This window comes from Girardinichthys multiradiatus, chromosome 23 (genome assembly GCF_021462225.1).
Source record: "Girardinichthys multiradiatus isolate DD_20200921_A chromosome 23, DD_fGirMul_XY1, whole genome shotgun sequence".
Taxonomy (NCBI): Eukaryota; Metazoa; Chordata; class Actinopteri; order Cyprinodontiformes; family Goodeidae; genus Girardinichthys; species Girardinichthys multiradiatus.
The window spans coordinates 50,559,974-50,577,956 of record NC_061815.1 but is presented as its reverse complement, the minus strand read 5'-3'; the positions used below and the strand labels follow the sequence as shown (position 1 = coordinate 50,577,956).

At 42.1% G+C, this 17,983-nt stretch overlaps 1 protein-coding gene across 2 annotated transcripts in view; it reads left to right on the top strand.

Annotated features, from left to right (window-relative positions):
• Positions 1 to 17,983, top strand: part of mgat4b (alpha-1,3-mannosyl-glycoprotein 4-beta-N-acetylglucosaminyltransferase B) — a 100,026-nt gene that overhangs the window by 61,090 nt on the left and 20,953 nt on the right. For both annotated transcript variants that reach the window (XM_047353712.1, XM_047353713.1), the window contains exons 6-13: positions 2,589 to 2,635; positions 2,810 to 2,923; positions 4,629 to 4,704; positions 6,603 to 6,717; positions 12,351 to 12,481; positions 12,742 to 12,849; positions 14,295 to 14,488; positions 14,563 to 14,641. In XM_047353712.1, coding sequence (XP_047209668.1) covers positions 2,589 to 2,635; positions 2,810 to 2,923; positions 4,629 to 4,704; positions 6,603 to 6,717; positions 12,351 to 12,481; positions 12,742 to 12,849; positions 14,295 to 14,488; positions 14,563 to 14,641 — 864 coding nt within the window. The remainder of the gene's footprint in view (positions 1 to 2,588; positions 2,636 to 2,809; positions 2,924 to 4,628; positions 4,705 to 6,602; positions 6,718 to 12,350; positions 12,482 to 12,741; positions 12,850 to 14,294; positions 14,489 to 14,562; positions 14,642 to 17,983) is intronic.

The following is a 17,983-nucleotide window of genomic DNA, read 5'->3' as shown; positions in this document are numbered from 1 at the left end:
TATGTAAAGACAGAAATGTGTGCATATTAGTCAATAGTTGTGCATAAGTAAAATCTAAAAGAGGTTTTGTATATTTTCTCTATAAGAATACAAAATAAAATGTTACAGCTTCAAGAAATTACAAACACAAAGTTCAAGTTTATAGTTGTGGTTTATTCTTTATGAATACAATATGCTATAACAGTTTGTGAATACGATTTATTTTCTTTGAGAATACGAATTTACATCAGCGACTTGGCGTCACGTGATCTGAGGCTCAGAATATAATGGGTGGAGTTATACAATGATGTACAGTAGGTGGCGCTATGTACCTCTAAATTTGTTGCGAACCGCTAGCAGAAGAAGAGAAGAAGAAGAAGAAGCAGCACTAGCGCCAAATAAATGGACCAGGAGCATATATTAACGACATTAAGACAGATATAAATTTTTTAACATTACCTGGCTTTGTATCGTAGTTTCTTGGTCCGCCATCTTAGCTCTAGTGCTGCTGCTTCTTCTTCTTCTGCTGGCGGTGCGCAAGAAATTCAGAGGTGCATAGCGCCACCTACTGTACATCATTGTATAACTCCACCCACTATATTCTGAGCCTGATATTACGGGACACTAAGTCGCTGATGTAAATTCGTATTCTCAAAGAAAATAAATCGTATTCACAAACTGTTATAGCATATTGTATTCATAAAGAATAAACCACAACTGTAAACTTGAACTTTGTGTTTGTAATTTCTTGAAGTTGTAACATTTTATTTTGTATTCTTATAGAGAAAATATACAATATCTCTTTTGGATTTTACTTATGCACAACTATTGACTAATATGCACACATTTCCATCTTTACATACACGTTGTTTTTGACAGCGTTCTTACCCCATAGTGCTGCTTCATTCGTTTTTTTATGCATCTCTGTTAATATTTGCATGTTTTCATATGTCTTCATTTTATCCTTTTAAAGGTTGTTTTATGTTCTGAAACTCTTTGCATGATGATGCAACACAGGACCAAAAATCTGATGCTGTTTTAAAAATCTCCTTAGAAGTTCTGTAATGTTCTCATTGTTGCCCCGGAAAATGTTCCACTCTGGAAAACCTCTGATGGAAAATAGTTGTTTTTTATTTGTGCTCAAATGAAGGAGCATTTGTCATTTTACCAGCTTTAAGTTTCAGAAACTCAGAAAAGAACAGAAGGTGAACAGTTTGATCCTTTCTGACTCCGTCTGTTCCTCGTTAACATGGAGCTCTGAGTTGAGCTCCACCATACTGGCACCTCCAGGACGCCAAACCAAACCGCAGCCTTTCACAGGCTGCAGCTTCACTCGACTGCTAAAAACACACATGTGACCGCATGCCGACCTTTGCCATTTAATGAAGTAGCTCAGACTGAGCTCTTATTGGCTAGAATGAGAGGCTGGCTCATGTTGAAGTGTGAATGAGAGGGTGTGATGTGTTTTCAGGCTGAGAAAAGGAAAATGTATTTGGAAGATTTCTGTTTGCCACATGTGTGCAGAGAGAAGGACCGTCACAAAGACACTCAACACAAGGAAACCAGACATAATCTCACCACAAAGAGATGCAACACAACTGATGCAAAAAGCACAAATACAATGAAGGACGGCTAAATGAACTCAAAACAACTGTTAACAAAAAGCTGCAAGTCAACCTAACATGGAACAAAACATTTAGATTAACCAACTGCAGATGAAATATCACAAAGATTCGGATAAACAGCTGAGATGAAATACATGGAGCAAGAAAAATAACTGTAGCTAAATTATTGCAGTGATGTGAACTAAACTGGACTGTAAAAAGGCACCAAGATAGTAAATAGAGACAACCAGACAAAAACTAAATCAGAGGCAAAAATCCTCCACAAACTGAAACCCTGGTAACTCCTGCAACATTAGAAACAGACACCGAACTAAGCCGCAGAGATGAAAAATAATGACCTGGAAGTAAAACAGATGCAAATCAACCAAACACAGACAACACAGCAGTAACAACAGCAGCAAGCTGACCCAACTAAAGTTCTGAAACACGACTACGGGTCACAAACTAAGAGCAGCACAACTTTATCACAGAAAGATACAAGACTACCACAAAATCCTGCAAAATCTTCCAAAATGTTACAAACCTGCTAGAAAATTTCAATCAGCACTAAACAAGAATAAAAAATTTATCCAAATCTCCAACAAAACAATCCAAACAGAGACGGGTCACCAAGAAGCCACAAAGAGACAAGACAGGACATCAGAAGAGGACATTAAAGGGCCCAGTTCAAAGCAAAGCAAACTCAACAGCAGGCTTGGATCAGAACCATAGAGGAATGATTCAGCTGATCCTGATCGGACCAACAGGAGCATAAATCTTGCTGTATGGACCAGAACCAGAGATGAAAGAGTCAGCTGATACCTTCCAGAGGTTCAGTTCTGACTCTAATCAGTTCAGCAACATATTTGCAGCAGGTTAGGGGTCCAAGCTATTTTACCATGGTGATGTGACCTAAACTGATGCAGAGAGGTCCGACCCAAACTCAGATGTAGATCTTTGTTCATCCCTCTGACCTTTCACCTCTGTTTCTCTGTGTGCCTTCAGGCCGACCAGCAGTATGCCAGCAGTGTAGCCGACAACCTGAAACGCCTGTAAGTACCGCTGCATGATGGGAGGCTGTTGCTATGGTAACAAACTGGAGTCAATGTGCTCATTATATCACCTCCTTTCCTTCTACCCTCATCTCTTTGCATTTCCATCATCTCTTCTCATGAATCCAGAACCTCATATTTCCTCACTGACTGATTCTGTTTCCGTCCTCCCAGTTTTCCAGCTGAGATCCAGTCTGGCTTACTGGAGGTCGTCTCTCCGTCGGTCCACTTCTACCCCGACTTCTCCAAACTCAGAGAGTCCTTCGGAGACCCAAAGGAGAGAGTCCGGTCAGTATCTTCGACTAGAACATTTGACTGCAATATATGTGAACACTGGGCCATGGACTGATACTTGTACACGAGTAACAGCTGGTCTACCAGGAAAAAGTTCATTTTTCCAAAATTCCCCTGAATGCAGCACATCTTCTAAATCCTGGCTTCTGCAGCCAGATCCGACTGGTTCTCTGGGGCCCGATGTGGAGCTTGGAGAACTTCCTCATCAACATGTTGGACACTGATCCTTTTTATCCTCACTTGAGGTTGATCACAGCCTGAGGCCTGGCTCTTAAACAGCTTCTCTGATGTTTTGAACCTTAAGGACACGGAATCAAGGACGTTTTTTGTCTTTTTTGAGTTGTGACAGATACTGAAGATGTCTTTTACTGCCAACGGATGGACAGAAGAGCGAGAAGAGAGCGTGACCACTTCGCTGCGGTCACGCTCCAGCTGCTCGCAGACATTAAACTGCCACAGCAATGTGTCGTCTTTATGTGAATACACTGCTCTCCTTGTTGCGTTGGGTCTTCAGCTGCAGAAGCTGCTGACTTATTGAGATGAAGTGCCACATAAGGCTGCTTCTGTGTTAACTTTACTGTTTTCCAATAAAAGCCTCTTTTCCTCAGATTGTTTTTAGCTCTCAGTGGGATTATGAACAGACTCCCGGTTGTAAAGAAGCCTTTAAAGGACAGTGAAGTTCAGCCTGCAGGGCCTGTTTATTTATGGTGCTATAAAGTGAAAGAGAGGATGACTGAGACTTCATGTGTTCATCACATGCAACATAAACTCCCACCTTTATCTTTTAGAGGCCTCTCCTTTCTTCTACCTGCAGCTGAATGTTTTATAACTTCAGCCAATTGGAAAAGTTCTCGTCTGTTTTTAGCTGCAGAAGTTTGGAGCAAATAATGTTCACCTTCAACTCGCTGGTGGTTCATCCTTTTAGGTTTTTCTTTAGGAAATGGTCCAGGATGGAACTGAAGAAAAAAGCAGACAAAGACTACAGAAACCCCCTGAAGGACCGTCAGAAGGTCTGTAGAGCTGCTGATCAGTTTAAGATTGCTGGAGTAAATTCTGAACTTCAGCATCTTTCAGTTTTGAGTGTTTGGATGAAACTGCAGGTGTATATTACTGAGTAACAGCTAACAGATGTTCACTTCAGGCTGCTGCAGAAGCAGAGAAGATCTGTTGTCTCCTGAGCTCCATGTTTGCTCTGTAAATATATCACCTAATCTGTAAACAGAATTATTCAAAGCGCCGCTGAATGCTTGATTTTGTGGTAGAAAGAGTCATCTATACAGCTCTGGTTTATTTTTCCTCAGAAAGGCTGGAGAGTTTCCCTGGAAAACTGTGGCTTTGGATCTCCATGAGGACCTGCTGCATGTTTCTTTTCTTCCTCTTTAATCTACTGCATGCAAAAACTCAAACTATTTTTAACAGACAGAAAGCAAACAGGCCTTTTGTTCTCTGCCCATTTTCCATGTCTGAATTTGCATCTCTGCATGTGTGTTGTTGATCATCTGAAAGCTCAGATCACGCACTGATGTTCCTCTGCTGGGTTACAGTCTGGTTCCACCGTCCACTGAGGTTAATTTGTCTTTAGGTGTTTGTTTCTTTACAGTTTAGCTGTTGTTACATGAGAACATGTGAAATTCTTCTGTGTGTTCAGAAACTGAGATAAAAGCTAATCAGTGGAACGTTTCCACCTCGTTCTCCTCAGGTGGAGGACGAAGCAGAACTTGGACTACTGCTTCCTGATGATGTACGCTCAGTCTAAAGGAACCTACTACGTGCAGGTAAGAAGAAGCATGTCTAATGAGAGCAGCAGGAGAAATTCAACATAAACTCAGAAAATGATAATAAATCTCATTACTTCATCGTTTTTTTTTCCATTTTATTCCCTCTGCTTAATTTCTTCTTATCTCTTCACTTCTGCAACAGTTTTTCAATTTGTAATGTGTCCATATCCTCTCCCAAAAAGCTGTGAAAAAGTATTTACCCCCTTTACAGATTTCTCCTGTTTTTGCTTTTTTGTCACATTTTAATGTTTCAGATTAAACTAATGTTAATATCAGACAAAGCTAATCTGAGCAAATAGAAAAAGCAGTTTTCAGATACTGATTTCATTTATTAAGAGAAAGAAATCTCTCCAGTCCAACCTGACCTGTGAGAAAAAGTAATTACCCCCTAAACTAGCTAGTTGTTCCCCACTTGGCAGCAGCAACTATCAGGTGTTTGTGATAACTGGTAATGTTAACATCACTGTGGATGAACTATGACCCACTCTGCTTTGCTGAATTGATTTAATCAGATACAATTTATTGCTGGGCTACAGCGTCTCAATCAGATTTGAGTCCAGACCTGCAACTGGCCACTCCAAAACCTTCACCATGGTTGACCAGAGTCCCAAAAGTTTAGAAATGTCTGGAACTCTTTCCAGGCTTATAGATGTTGGTAACTTGGTTTCCCATCTGATCTTGAAGTTCTTTGGATTGGAGCATTATGTGCTGCTTTTGTAGATGTTTTGGCCTGCTTCATGTTGTCAGATAGGTTTTGTTTAAAGGATATTTTAATTCTACAGGCCTGGCAGTAATCAGACCTGAAGCTGGTTTGTGAAACGGAAAACAATGTGTTCAATTGCCGTTAATTTATGATTTAATAAAGTTGGTGATTAGATTTTCACATAGGACCAGGTTGTTTGGAAAGATTTCTACCTTTAATCAATGAAATCATCATTTGAAAACTGCTTTTTGCATTTATTTAGGCTATCTTTGATAGTAAAATGTATTTAATGATCTGAAACATTTAAGTCTGACAAAAGTGGTAAATACTTTTTTTTCCTGTACGCAACCTTGCAAACAGGATTTTACCTCCTGAACTTCTCAGCATTTTGTGACATTACAACCAAAACCTTCAGTGTATTTTATTGGGATTTTATGTGACAGACCAACATAAATTAATGCATAAAATAAAATAATTAGAATATAAAAAGAAAAATAATTCATGGTTCTCATAGTTATTTTTACAAATAAGTGTGGCATGCATCCAGATTAAATCCCCGGAATCAGAACTCAGTAGAACCTCCTCTGGCTGTAGGTTTGTCTCCACCAGCTGTGAACTTCTACAAATGTCAAGTTCAGTCAGATTGGAGAACATCTGGGAACATCAGTTTTCAGGTCTCTCCAAAGAATTTCAGTTGGCTTTAGGTCTGAACTTTGACTAGGCCATTCAAGCACATGAATCTGCTTTTATGTAAACCATCCATTGTAGCTCTGGGTGTATGTTTAGGGTGGTCCACCCCAGCTCAGGTCTTCTGCTGCCTCTAACAGGTTTTCATCCTGGATTGTCCTGAGTTTAGCTCCATGCATCTTCCATCAGCTCTGGCCAGCTTCCCTGTTGCTGTTGATGAAAAGCATCACCACAGCATGACACTGCCACCACCCTGTTTCACTGTGGTGATGGTGTGTTCAGGGTTATTTGCAGTGTTGGTTGCCTACCAAACATATAGTTCGCATATTTACTGTGTCCCTTTTTTAATCTAAAAAAGAGGGTATTGAACTTCCTGAACCTCTTCTTTGTTTAAACCCTGACAGGAGGTCTCACTCTGACCAGAAAACTTTGCATCACAGCATTTGATGAGCTCCAGAGGGAGGAGTTAAACTTCTGTGATATATCCACTTCTCTGTTTTTACAGTTAGAAGACGACATTGTTGCTCGTCCAACCTACTTCACCACCATGAAGAACTTCGCTCTGCAGCAGCCATTGGAGGAGTGGATGATCCTGGAGTTCTCCCAGCTCGGCTTCATCGGTGAGTTTACCATCATGACCTTCGGCTAAGAAAAGAAGACTGCTTTTATCTCAGGTGTGTTTCTACCTAGGAGCACATTTGCATTAGGAAACAATAGATAAAACCAGAAACTCTCAGCAGCCTCCAAAGCTTACAAAGTCATCTATGAAGATTGTAAAACATGCTGAATTCCAGTCTTCAAGGCTGAGATTGAACCTGGTGCTCAACAGTGTTTGATGGATCCATTAGGAAGCCACCGAGCTGCAGAACCTGATTCCAGCCAAGAATTAAACGCTGTAGATTAAGTGAAGCGTTAACCTGCTTTGGATCTGTCAGGGTTAATCAGGAACGTCCTTCAAAGACTCAATCAGGTGACATGCAGGTGCTGCTCACCTGGAAACACGGGCTGATCTGAGGACAGACGTTTCCTCAGGCTGAGATGGTGAGGTCTCCTCCTTGAACCAGCATCATCAGACAAAAGAACCTGGGGTTGAACTGAATGTTTCTCTGAGTTCATTTAACCTTCATGGTGTTTGGTCTTCAGAGAAGACGGAGAAACATGTTTTACAGTGTAGGAAACATCAGCATCAGAAAGATGCTTCACAGCCCGGCGCTTCTCTCAGAAACGGGACTAAAAGCTTCTTTAATTAACACCGACTGAGACTGATGAGGCTGAAAGGGATGAAATTTCCAAACTGTGTCTAATATTTTGGATGAAACCATGGAGGCTGGAGATATGTGACTAATGGACCTTCAGGACCCAACACAATAATAGAAATCTGGCAGCCGAATCAAGAAAAACACGTACAGAGGAAGAACCATTAACAGAATCACATCTAGTGTGCGATATGTAGTTCTGGAACAGCCCGGAGCAGCAAACAGGCATCTAATCTCCAACAGAGGAGATGGTTTCCCACCATTTCCTAAAGGTCGTCTTAGACCAGTTTCTGATAATCACCCATCTGTGACTCAGAAGCTTGTCTCATCTGTGGCCATGGTTCCCACTGAGGAAACATCTGGAGTTCTCTGGCCTGTGGTGGTGAAGAAGGAAGAAAGAGCTTCTTCTGCAGAGCAGCCAGGCTCTGCCTTGGAGATGAGAAGAGCTCCATCATCTAGAGAGTAGAGCTGGTGGTTCATCTGATCTGAACGCCTTCCTGTGCAGGTTCTCCAGGCACATCTTACTGCAGACCATGGGGTAGACCTTTAATTTACAGCTGGACCCAGAATTATCCATCCACTGTATAAAAACAACAATTATCTTAGTTCTCTCACTGTTTGACATTAAATCAGACCAAACATTTCCTGTTTTAGCTCAGTTGGAATTATTGAAATTATTTCTATTTGTTAAATGTCAGAATGATGATTCATTACGGAAGTTTCCACACATCTCCCCAGTATTTGGTAAATCAATCCTTCAAACTGTCTGATTTGGGTCAAATGTTCTGGGTTTCCTTCAACAAGTTTCTCATAACAGTTTACAGGAATTTTGGTCCATTCCTCCTGACAGAACTGGTGTAATTGGGTTGCGTTTGTGGGCCTCCTTCCTCACACACACCTTTTCAGCTCCACCCATAAATGCTCCCTGGGACTGAGATCAGGACTTTATGGTGGCCATTCCAGAACATGGACTTGTTATCCTGAAGCCACTTAGAAACTAATCTGGAGGTATGCTGAGGGACATTTGAAAAGATAATTTGAAAGACTAATCTGTGTCCAATCTTCAACTTCCTGACTGATGTTTTGAGATGTTGCTTCAATATTTCCAAATAATCGTCTTTCCTCATGATACCATCTAGTTTGTGAAGTGCACCAGTCCCTCTTGCAGCAAAACACCCCAGAGCATGATGCTGCCACCGCCATACAGCACAGTTGGGATGGTGTTCTCTGACCTGCAAGCTTCCCCCTTTCTCCTCTAAATGTTTCTTCATATTATTTTAAGCACTAGCGGCCTTTATTTTTCTGGGGTTTTTTTGGATTATAAGCTGACAGGAAATGGGATGGAGAGAAGGGGAAGACATGCCGTTAACGTCAACGGGCCGAGACTTGAACCCTTGACAATCTCATCAAGGACCAACAGCGCACTTAACTCCAGCACCACCGCCGGGCCTGTTTTTCTCTAAATTTAAATAAAAAATTCTCTCTAATTATTCTGCATTTAGTAAAATCTAACTCTTCGCTATAGAGGTAGCAGCGAGCTGTAATCAGTCTTGCAGGCCTGAGGGTTTGCATTGCCATCAGTGCTGATCCAAACGAGAGCAGGAACCTAGAAGCCAGTGGTAACCAGCTTGTAGATGCTAACAGAACTTTCTGACCTGCATAAACAAACATTTCACATGAATTAACAATCTTTAAACATCTGAGACTTAAAATCTCTGAAATTTGTCCCTTTATCTAGAATTTGAGAGTGCTTTCAGAACCCCAAAACGGATAAAGTTGTAGAGAGCGTAAAGAATTTCCCATGATGTGATACTGCAGTCAGAACTGTTCTGGTTGGTGTTAAATCCACTTCCTCCTTTCATTTCCTTAAACCACTGTGCAGCACCAAAGTCCCTCTGCAGTCGTCCGATTCCCTCGCTCCCTCGTCTCAGCTCGAGGCGCTGCGTCCTCAATCCAACTAAATGAAACATTTTCAGTCTGAATTATTGATTTTGTTAATTAGGATGAAGAAAACAATCAATATGGTCAACATGTTTCCCTGAGGGACAGACACGAGTCCAGACTCATTTCACTTTTATTGGTTTATGTGGAGCGTCGGATGAGGCTAAACTGAGTTTCTGGCTGAAATGAACTCCGTCTCTCTGCACAGCAATGCTGTCAGGACAGAAACCCTCAGGTGTGCTTCTTCTCCTTAGTGAGGATGATGAAACTGTTGCTCTATGGTTCAAGTGAACGTCCTACACCTTCATTAAACACTCTTTGTTCTTTTTAGAGACAGAAACTGTGTGGGACAGCAGAACGTGAGGAAGAAAATTCTTCACATAAATGATAAACTGGACCGGTTAAACCAGAACCAGCCTGGGATCATATCAGTTTAGGTTAAAGTTTCTGTGACTCTTGAGTGTCTGAGATAAATGAAGACGGCTGTTTAAAGGGACTGTATTCCATTCAGGAAAAATATCTGAATCTAACAATTAAAACTCATCTCAGTGAAAATAAAACCTAAAGGAAATGTGAAAACCTCATAAATCCCAAACAGAAGACAATGGTCATCCATCTGATTCCCAGAGCATCATCCTGCCCAAACTTTTGTCTATATGATTATGATTATGTTCCAATACAGATCGCTTTTAAAAAGGGTTAACATCACCAGTGAGCCACAACACATTCATGCTTAGACTTGGCTTTGGGTGCGTGATGATAGGAGGATTTATTTTCACATTCAGTCAATTTTTCGGTTTTGTTCAGGGCCAGCTTTCTTCCTGTTTGTATCTTTTTATCCTGAGTATGTAAATATCTGGTTTCAGTGGTTTGGTCCCTCCAACATGTTTAAAGCTCTGCCCTGGGTCTGCAAATGGATGTGACAGGAGAACCTCCAAAGAGTCCATCACCTGTTTTGATCTCGGTCTCATTGAAAATCTTTATGCAGAACTGAAAAAGCAAGATGACCTGACCCAGTTACACCAGTTCTTGCGGGAGGAATGGGCCAACATTTCTGCAAACCCCAGCTTCTTCATTTTCATTGACATTTAGGGGCTTCTGAAGTGTGTAAACAACAAAAACGGTTCAATGTATTCCTTTTTTTTGATGGTTCTTTAACGTCCAGAGACGTTTCCTTGCCCTGCAAGTGTTTCTGTACAAAACTCAGTAGGAGTTAACTAGTGGGAAACTGGTTAGAAGACAAGAACCACTTATTTTACACCATAATCATTATGTGAGCTGAACATAAAGCATTTCTCACTGAATCTGGTCCTCTTGTGATAATGAAACATTCAGTGAACCTCCTCATCTGTAGAAAACAAGATTTTCTTTATAAAGATAATGGGACAAAAAGCTTACTATCACAATAAACAATCTTGTTATTGCGGCTTAACATATAAAAAATAATTTCCATGCATCTCTTAATATGTGATTATGATATGTCAAAAAAATATATGTTTGGAGTTTTTAACCTTTTTGTGGGACCATCAGAGCAGAGAAGCTTCAGCACCAACAACTTCCCTGCTATGGAGTTTCAGCAGGTTGTTTTTGTCTTCATTAGGACCTTTAATGGTGAGAACCTCTTACCTGCAGCAGATGATTTAAGTGTCGAAAACAAGAGTGCATAGGGTGCATCAGCGCCCCCTGCTGACTGAAACAAAGTTGGATCTCCAAAATATGAAACAGTATATGAATAAATGAAAGTAATTCATGTTTTTACTGTAAGTTGTTTAATTGAATCTTATATATTAATGTTTGCCCTACCAGCTAGCTTGCTTGAAATCAAACTTGGTGGATGGATGACGGAGGGGAAGCAGATTAGCAGGAGTTGAAGGTGAACACAGATGCAGTCCAGCAGGAGTTCAACTCTGAGCATCAAAGTCCTCCTTTTCCTCCTTTCTGCAGTCCTTGACTCCGACCTCCTGATTCCTCCCTGACCCTGAGTCGCCTGCAAGCGGCGGCTGCTTTAATAGATTCATCAGGGTTCAGCTGACTCACTAAATTAAATTAGACGGAGAGGAAAACTGCAGGGCTGCTCTCTCATTCAGTTGCTTGCGTTTGCTAAGTTTAGCTGCAGTTTTCATCTCATCACTGCTCTGGAGGCTCTGAACATTCAGTCTTCCTGAGGCCGACACGTCCATCCTGATCAGGGAGCACCAGACCCAGTCTTATCTGCTGGCGAGATGGGCTGAGGAGCTCACTTTTTGACCTTTAATTTTCAGAGCAGCTCAGGCGACTTTGGACAAACAGACATGAACCTTTCTGAAGGGAAACGCTGGGCTCATTTTCTCCCAGTCAGAGTGATGCACTAAACAAATGAACACTTTGAATCACTTCAGGAAGCTTTTTTTTTAGCTTCACTTGCCTCAGTCCAGACAGAGATCCAGTCCAACTGCATCCAGCTCCTGGACATTTATAGAGCATCTAGTGCTTTTAAATTATGACCATTTTTATTGGTTTTCCTTAAAGCATTATTAGCATGCCTAGGCTAACATTAGCATATTAAAGTGCAGAAATAATTGTTGGGATTTTCTGGTTTCCAGAATTAGAATTTTTTTTGTTTATATATGGTTGAAATTTGTTACATTAAACAAACAAAAAAAATTCTCAATCTGTAGCCAGAGCTAGCCAGGATGCTACTGTTAGCATTGTTAGCTAGGTGTTGTGATTTGTGTAGTTTTCTAAATGTCTAAATGTTTCTATGTTACAAAGTGTCCCTATTTAAAAAGCTGCTTTTCAACCTGTGTTTACTTCTGAATTATTCCCTCACATTCCAACCCTAAAGCAGTTGTTAGATATGAAATATTTAACATTTCTTATGTTCATTTATTAAAGGCTGTCATGTAACTATGTGGCGGATGAGGTAAATTATGAAAAAACGCTGACATTGTAGTTCCTCGCTTTAGATGGGCTGCAACTTGTCATAGTTTTACATAAGTTCTACATAGTTAACAGTTGCTGTCTTGCTGAACTAATGGAACCTGAGCAAATAAATCAAGGTGTTTTTTCTCATGTAGGTAAGATGTTCAAATCGTTGGACCTTTCGCTCATAGTGGAGTTCATGCTGATGTTTTACAAAGACAAACCCATCGACTGGCTGCTCGACCACATCATGTGGGTCAAAGTGTGCAACCCAGAGAAGGATGCTGTGAGTTGCTTCATTACCTTATCTAGAGTCTTGTCCAAAACTCTTGATCTAGTCCCTTTTCTAAATATTTGCATTATGAAGGAACTAGATTTTGTTGTTTTCTGAAGAAGTTTCGATTAATCAATATCCTGAACTGAAAATTAGTAGAAAATCAGCCAAAGTCCCAGGAAGCCCATCAATAGACCTTTAGAAAGCCTGAAGAACTATTGATCCAGACTGCTTTTTGCTGGGATCAGTAATTGTCTGTTCATCTCCATCAGAAACACTGCGACCGGCAGAAAGCCAACCTGAGGATCCGATTCAAGCCGTCGCTCTTCCAGCATGTCGGCACTCACTCATCTCTGGCTGGAAAAATACAGAAACTGAAGGTAACTTCTCTCCTTGTAGCATCTCTGTCTGTGAGAAGTATGTGTTACTTTGTTAGCTGCCATCTGAGGCTGTCTCTGAGACGTCCAGAAGGAAGGTGAGGGAGGGAGGGATGGATCATCGTTTCTTCAGAAAGCTTCCATGTGGATCATTTAATCTCCGTAGAAGGTTAAGGTTCTCGTCTGTGAGCGGTCGGCTGTGCACGCTGCTCAGTGTTTGAGATAGGAGGGCGAGGTTCTGTTGAAGTTCAGTGCATGAAGATTGAAAGCCTCTACAGTCGGTGGAGCTTTGGTTTAGGGCTGCAGCTCTCAGTCTCCGCTCAGTGCTTCTTATTGCTGTGTTGAGAACCATACACTTTAACCCAGCTGGCTGCTGCTGCAGTCCGACCCAATCAATTGGATATTGATCCAGCCGTCACACACCTCTCTGTGGAGACTGAAGGATAGAGGCTTTCCTGCCTGGATGATTAAATGTATTTAGGTCAATGTTGCTCCTTTATGAAGAAAATCTCTGTTAAAAATCATCTTTAAATGATATAAAGAAAGGGGAAAACATGAGCATTGGTCTGCGCTGAAAAGCAAGGTTTGCCGATGTGCTCCTCAGGGTTTCATTCAGGTTTCAGAGCTGTAACTCTGCTGTGAATCATTTATCTGTTCATCTCAGCCTCTGAAGGAGGTCTTCTCTGTTTCTGAATGATAATGATGCAGAATGAGGAAGCTGTGGTGACCAGCGATGAAACAACATCTGTGCTGCTGAATCCGAGGCCGTAACTCTTACTCTGTTCCAGATTCTTACAGGAACCCGACCTGCAGCTGCAGTAACTCAGAGTGATTCAGCAAGCTATCAGAACCAGCTCATGTTCTGCAGCTACTCAAGTCTTTTAACTGTTCTGGATCACCTTTATCGTCCCATAGGAAGAGGAGAAAACTGTCCAGAAACCTTCAGTTGGAAGTTGAAATTTAAATGCTTTAAAGGTTGTCTTTGTGTATTCTTCCCTTGTTTTATATTCTTTACCTTTTCTATGGTTTGTAATGTTTTTGTCCGCCCCAGTCTCCATTTTTATTTTGTATGAGCAGGCTACGAGTGTAGGGCCGGGGGCTTCATCATCATGCAACATGTGCTGAATCCATGTGACATTAAACCTGAATCACCATGCAGGTGTAGCCACTGGAATAAAATATGCTTGTTTTATGCGAGATTATGCTGGAATATATTTTTGCCAACTATATAACAAATTCCTGTTTAGGTCCAACCTTCAGTGTTTTAAATTCCAGCTTAATTGCAAATTATTCCCTCTAATTCCCATTGAAGGTTTCCAGCTTTGAAACTCTGCTCTGATGAGGAGTTTCCGCTTTAAATTGTATTTTTCCTCAGAGGGAAAATGAGCCTGGATAAGAATGATTTTTAACATTGCCAAGAGTTTCAGTCTCTGCTGCTTCTTTTCCAGGATAAAGACTTCGGGAAACAGACTCTGCATAAGGGTCACGCCAACCCGCAGGCAGAGGTCACTACTAGCCTGAAGACGTACCAGCACTTCACCCTGGAGAAGGCCTACGCAGGAGAGGACTTCTTCTGGGCCTTCACCCCCGTTGCTGGGGATTTCATCAGGATAAGATTCTTCACACCTGTCCGCATCGAGAGGTTCATACAGCCTTGGAAATGAGTGACGGCAGGGAAGGAACTTCCTGTTAAGAGTAAAATGTTTCTGTTTTCAGGTTTTTCTTCCGGAGCGGAAACATCGAGCATCCAGGAGATAAACTCTTTAACACATCAGTGGAGGTTCTACCGTTCGACGTGAGTCCAAAACCTTTGAAAGCATCTGAAATGTTCAGTCTGCCTTTTATTATCATGGTTCTCCAGGTAAAGACGTGTCTCCAGAAATCTGTCGCTGTTCAGTTGGATGCTTCACAGATCACATTTTCTAACTTGGTGCTTTTTTAATATGAAGATTAAAAAATCAGTGGTTCTGCAGTTTGATCAGGAGACCACCAGGTCACTTTCCTTTGGAGGTCTTCCAAACATGTTTCACTGGGAGGAGACCTCAGGACAGATCTAGAACTCTCTGGAAGGCCCATACAGGTTCCTCTCAGTAAATTAAATTATCATTGGAAAAAATCCTTGAATTGATTAATTCGGTTTAAAAAGTGAAACTTGTTTATTAGATTCATTCCCCAAATATATGAAATATTTTGAGCGTTTCTGTTAATTCTGATTATTCTTGCTTACAGCTGAAGAAAATATAAATGTTACATCAGACAAGAAAAAGTTGTTTAATCCAGGAATTTGGGACCTACTGAACATTATGTCCAATCAGTACTGGGTCTGGGCTCCATTGGCATGAATTACTGCATCAGTGCAGCATGGCATGGAGGAGATCAGCCTGTGGTTCTACTGAGGGGTTCAGCATTAGCCTTGTGGGTCGGTACCAATTCGTGCTGGAAAATGAAATCAGTACCTCCATTAAGCTTGTCAGCAGAAGGAAGCATGAAGTGCTCTAAAGTGTCCTGGTAGATGACTGAACTTACTTTGGACTTGATAAAACCCAGTGGACCAGAACCAGCAGATGACAAGAAACATGGATTATGGGCCTCTCTACTCTTCCTCCAGACTCTGGGACCTAAATTTCCAAATGAAATTCAAACTTTACTTTCATATAAAAAGAGAACTTTGGACCATTGAGCAACAGTGGTTCTGTTTCTCCTTAGCCCAGGTAAGATGGTTCTGACGTCTCGGGTTTAGAGGGGCTTGACACAAGGAATGTGAAGGTTGTAGCTCATGTTCTGGATAGGTTTGTGTGTGAGGGTTCTGGGAGCTCTCACTCCAGCTGTAGTCCAACCCTTGTGAATCTGAATTTTCAGTTTACTGTAAGCCATAATTACCAAAATTAAAGGAAGTAAATGAAACATATTACCTGTGTGCAATTAATCTGTGTAATTCATGGGATCCACATTTTGAATCGAATTACTAAAATTAATTAAATAATAAACTCTTTATCATACCTGCATGAAACGTAAAGTTATGCATATAACTACTGTTCCCTGAAGGAGAGTAACAAAGTACAACACACGAGTATGTATCACGCTCTGCGTGTTCCGGCAGAAGCCACCTCCAATCACGCCTCCTAGGCAAATGATGTGATGACGACAGGTGACAGGCCCCACCTGCACTATATACCTGTCCGTCATCGTCGTTAGGGTTATTACTCGTTACGTCATTTTTCAGTTCGACAGCCGCTATTCACCGAGCCCAGCTGAGCAGCGGGGCAGCCATGTGTTATACTTCGTTACTGTCCTTCAGGGAACAGTAGTTATATGCATAACTTTAAGTTCCCTTTCAGTCGATTCGCTCAGTACAACACATGATGGGATATATATAATCGCACCGCAGAACAGCCATCAAACCTGGATCATGCACTGCATACTAGTGCAGCACTTCAGACCCAGCAGAAAGAACAGAGTGAGCCACTCTGTTCACTCTAAGGGGTGGTCACATCCAAGCGATAAAACTTTATAAATGTGTGTGCGAAGACCAGCTGGCTGCAGCACAAATATCTCTCATGGGCACCCCTCTAAATAGGGCCCAGGGCCAGGAGGTCGCTATGCCCCTGGTGGAGTAAGCCCTCACACCACGTGGCATTAGGAGACCCCTGTTGCTGTAAGCTAGAGAAATAGCCTCAACAATCCAGTGGGAGAGTCTTTGTCTGGGCAGAGCTTTCCCTCTTGCTGGGTTAGCAATACACACAAACAGTTGATCACACAACCTCACAGACTGAGTACGGTCAATGTAACTGTGCAGTGCACGTAAAGGGCACAGGAAGTGTAACCTCCTTTGTTCCTCAGATGCAAAAGGAGGTGGACAAAAACTAGAAAGCTCCGTAGTCATGGAGCTGTAGTCCGAAGGTATAACCTTAGGAAGATAAGCTGCATAAGATCGCAAGGTGACCTTGGAACCATCAGGTGAAAAGTGTATGCAAGTAGGATTTACAGACAAAGCATGGAGGTCTCCAACCCGCTTTGCAGTTGTCAAGGCAAGAAGCAGAGCAAGCTTGTATGAAAGGAACTTCACATCTACTGACTCCAAAGGTTCAAATGGAGGGTCACAAAGAGCTTCTAGTACCAATGTGAGATCCCATGAAGGAAAACTGGGTTTAATCACAGGTCGGAGTCTACAAACCCCCTTTAAAAAGCATACAGCCAGAGGATGAGCACCTGGTGTGACTCCATTAAAACCAATATGGCAGGCAGAAATGGCAGCCAAGTAGACCTTAATTGTGGAAAAGGAAAGACCTTTATCCAGCAGATCCTGCAAAAATGTTCAAACGTCTACCATTGAGCCCTGAAATGGAACAATGTCCTCACACCACTGCTAAAAAACCCGCCATTTATAAGTGTATTAGCCTCTAGTGGAGGATGCTCTTGCATTGTTGCCACCACATCAGGCGACTGTGGCTCAGTAGGAAAAGTAGTCGTCTTGCAATTGGAAGGTTGTGGGTTCGATTCCAGCTTCCTGCTGTATGTCGAGTGCCCCTGGGCAAGGCACTTAACCTCAAGTTGCCTACCGATCTGCGTATCGGTCTATGAATGTGTGAGCGTCAGTGAGTGCGATTGGGTGAATGTGGCTCTAGTGTAAAGCGCTTTGAGCGGTCTGTAGGACTGGAAAGGCGCTATATAAATTCAGTCCATTTATCAGGGGGGAGGCCTTTGGCTAATAAGTTGGACCTCTCAGCAGGTAAGCATGCAGCTTCCACAGCTCTGGGTGTGGATGAAATATCTCCCCCCCTGCCTGAGTGAGGAGATCCCGGCAAACGTGGAGTTGCCATGGCTCTGCTGCCAGCAGGCTGATTATCTCGGAATACCATGACTTTGCAGGTTGCTACAACCAGTGGTCGTAGGGGTGTTTTGTTGTTATAACCTTGTGTACAGGCTGCTGAAGAGGAGGAAACCCTGCTCCTTCGTTTCAGCAGCTTGGCTGCGCGGGACTCCCTCCTGGAGGGATTCCCCCTTTTGTGTTCTTCTTTGCTAGTTGCTGGTGGAGCCGGATCTTCCTGGACGCTAAGTATTCCTCCTGCTGGACGTCGCCGGGATTTCCTGTGGGCTGTCTATTGTCTGCTTCCGCAAATGCGCCGCCAATCATCAC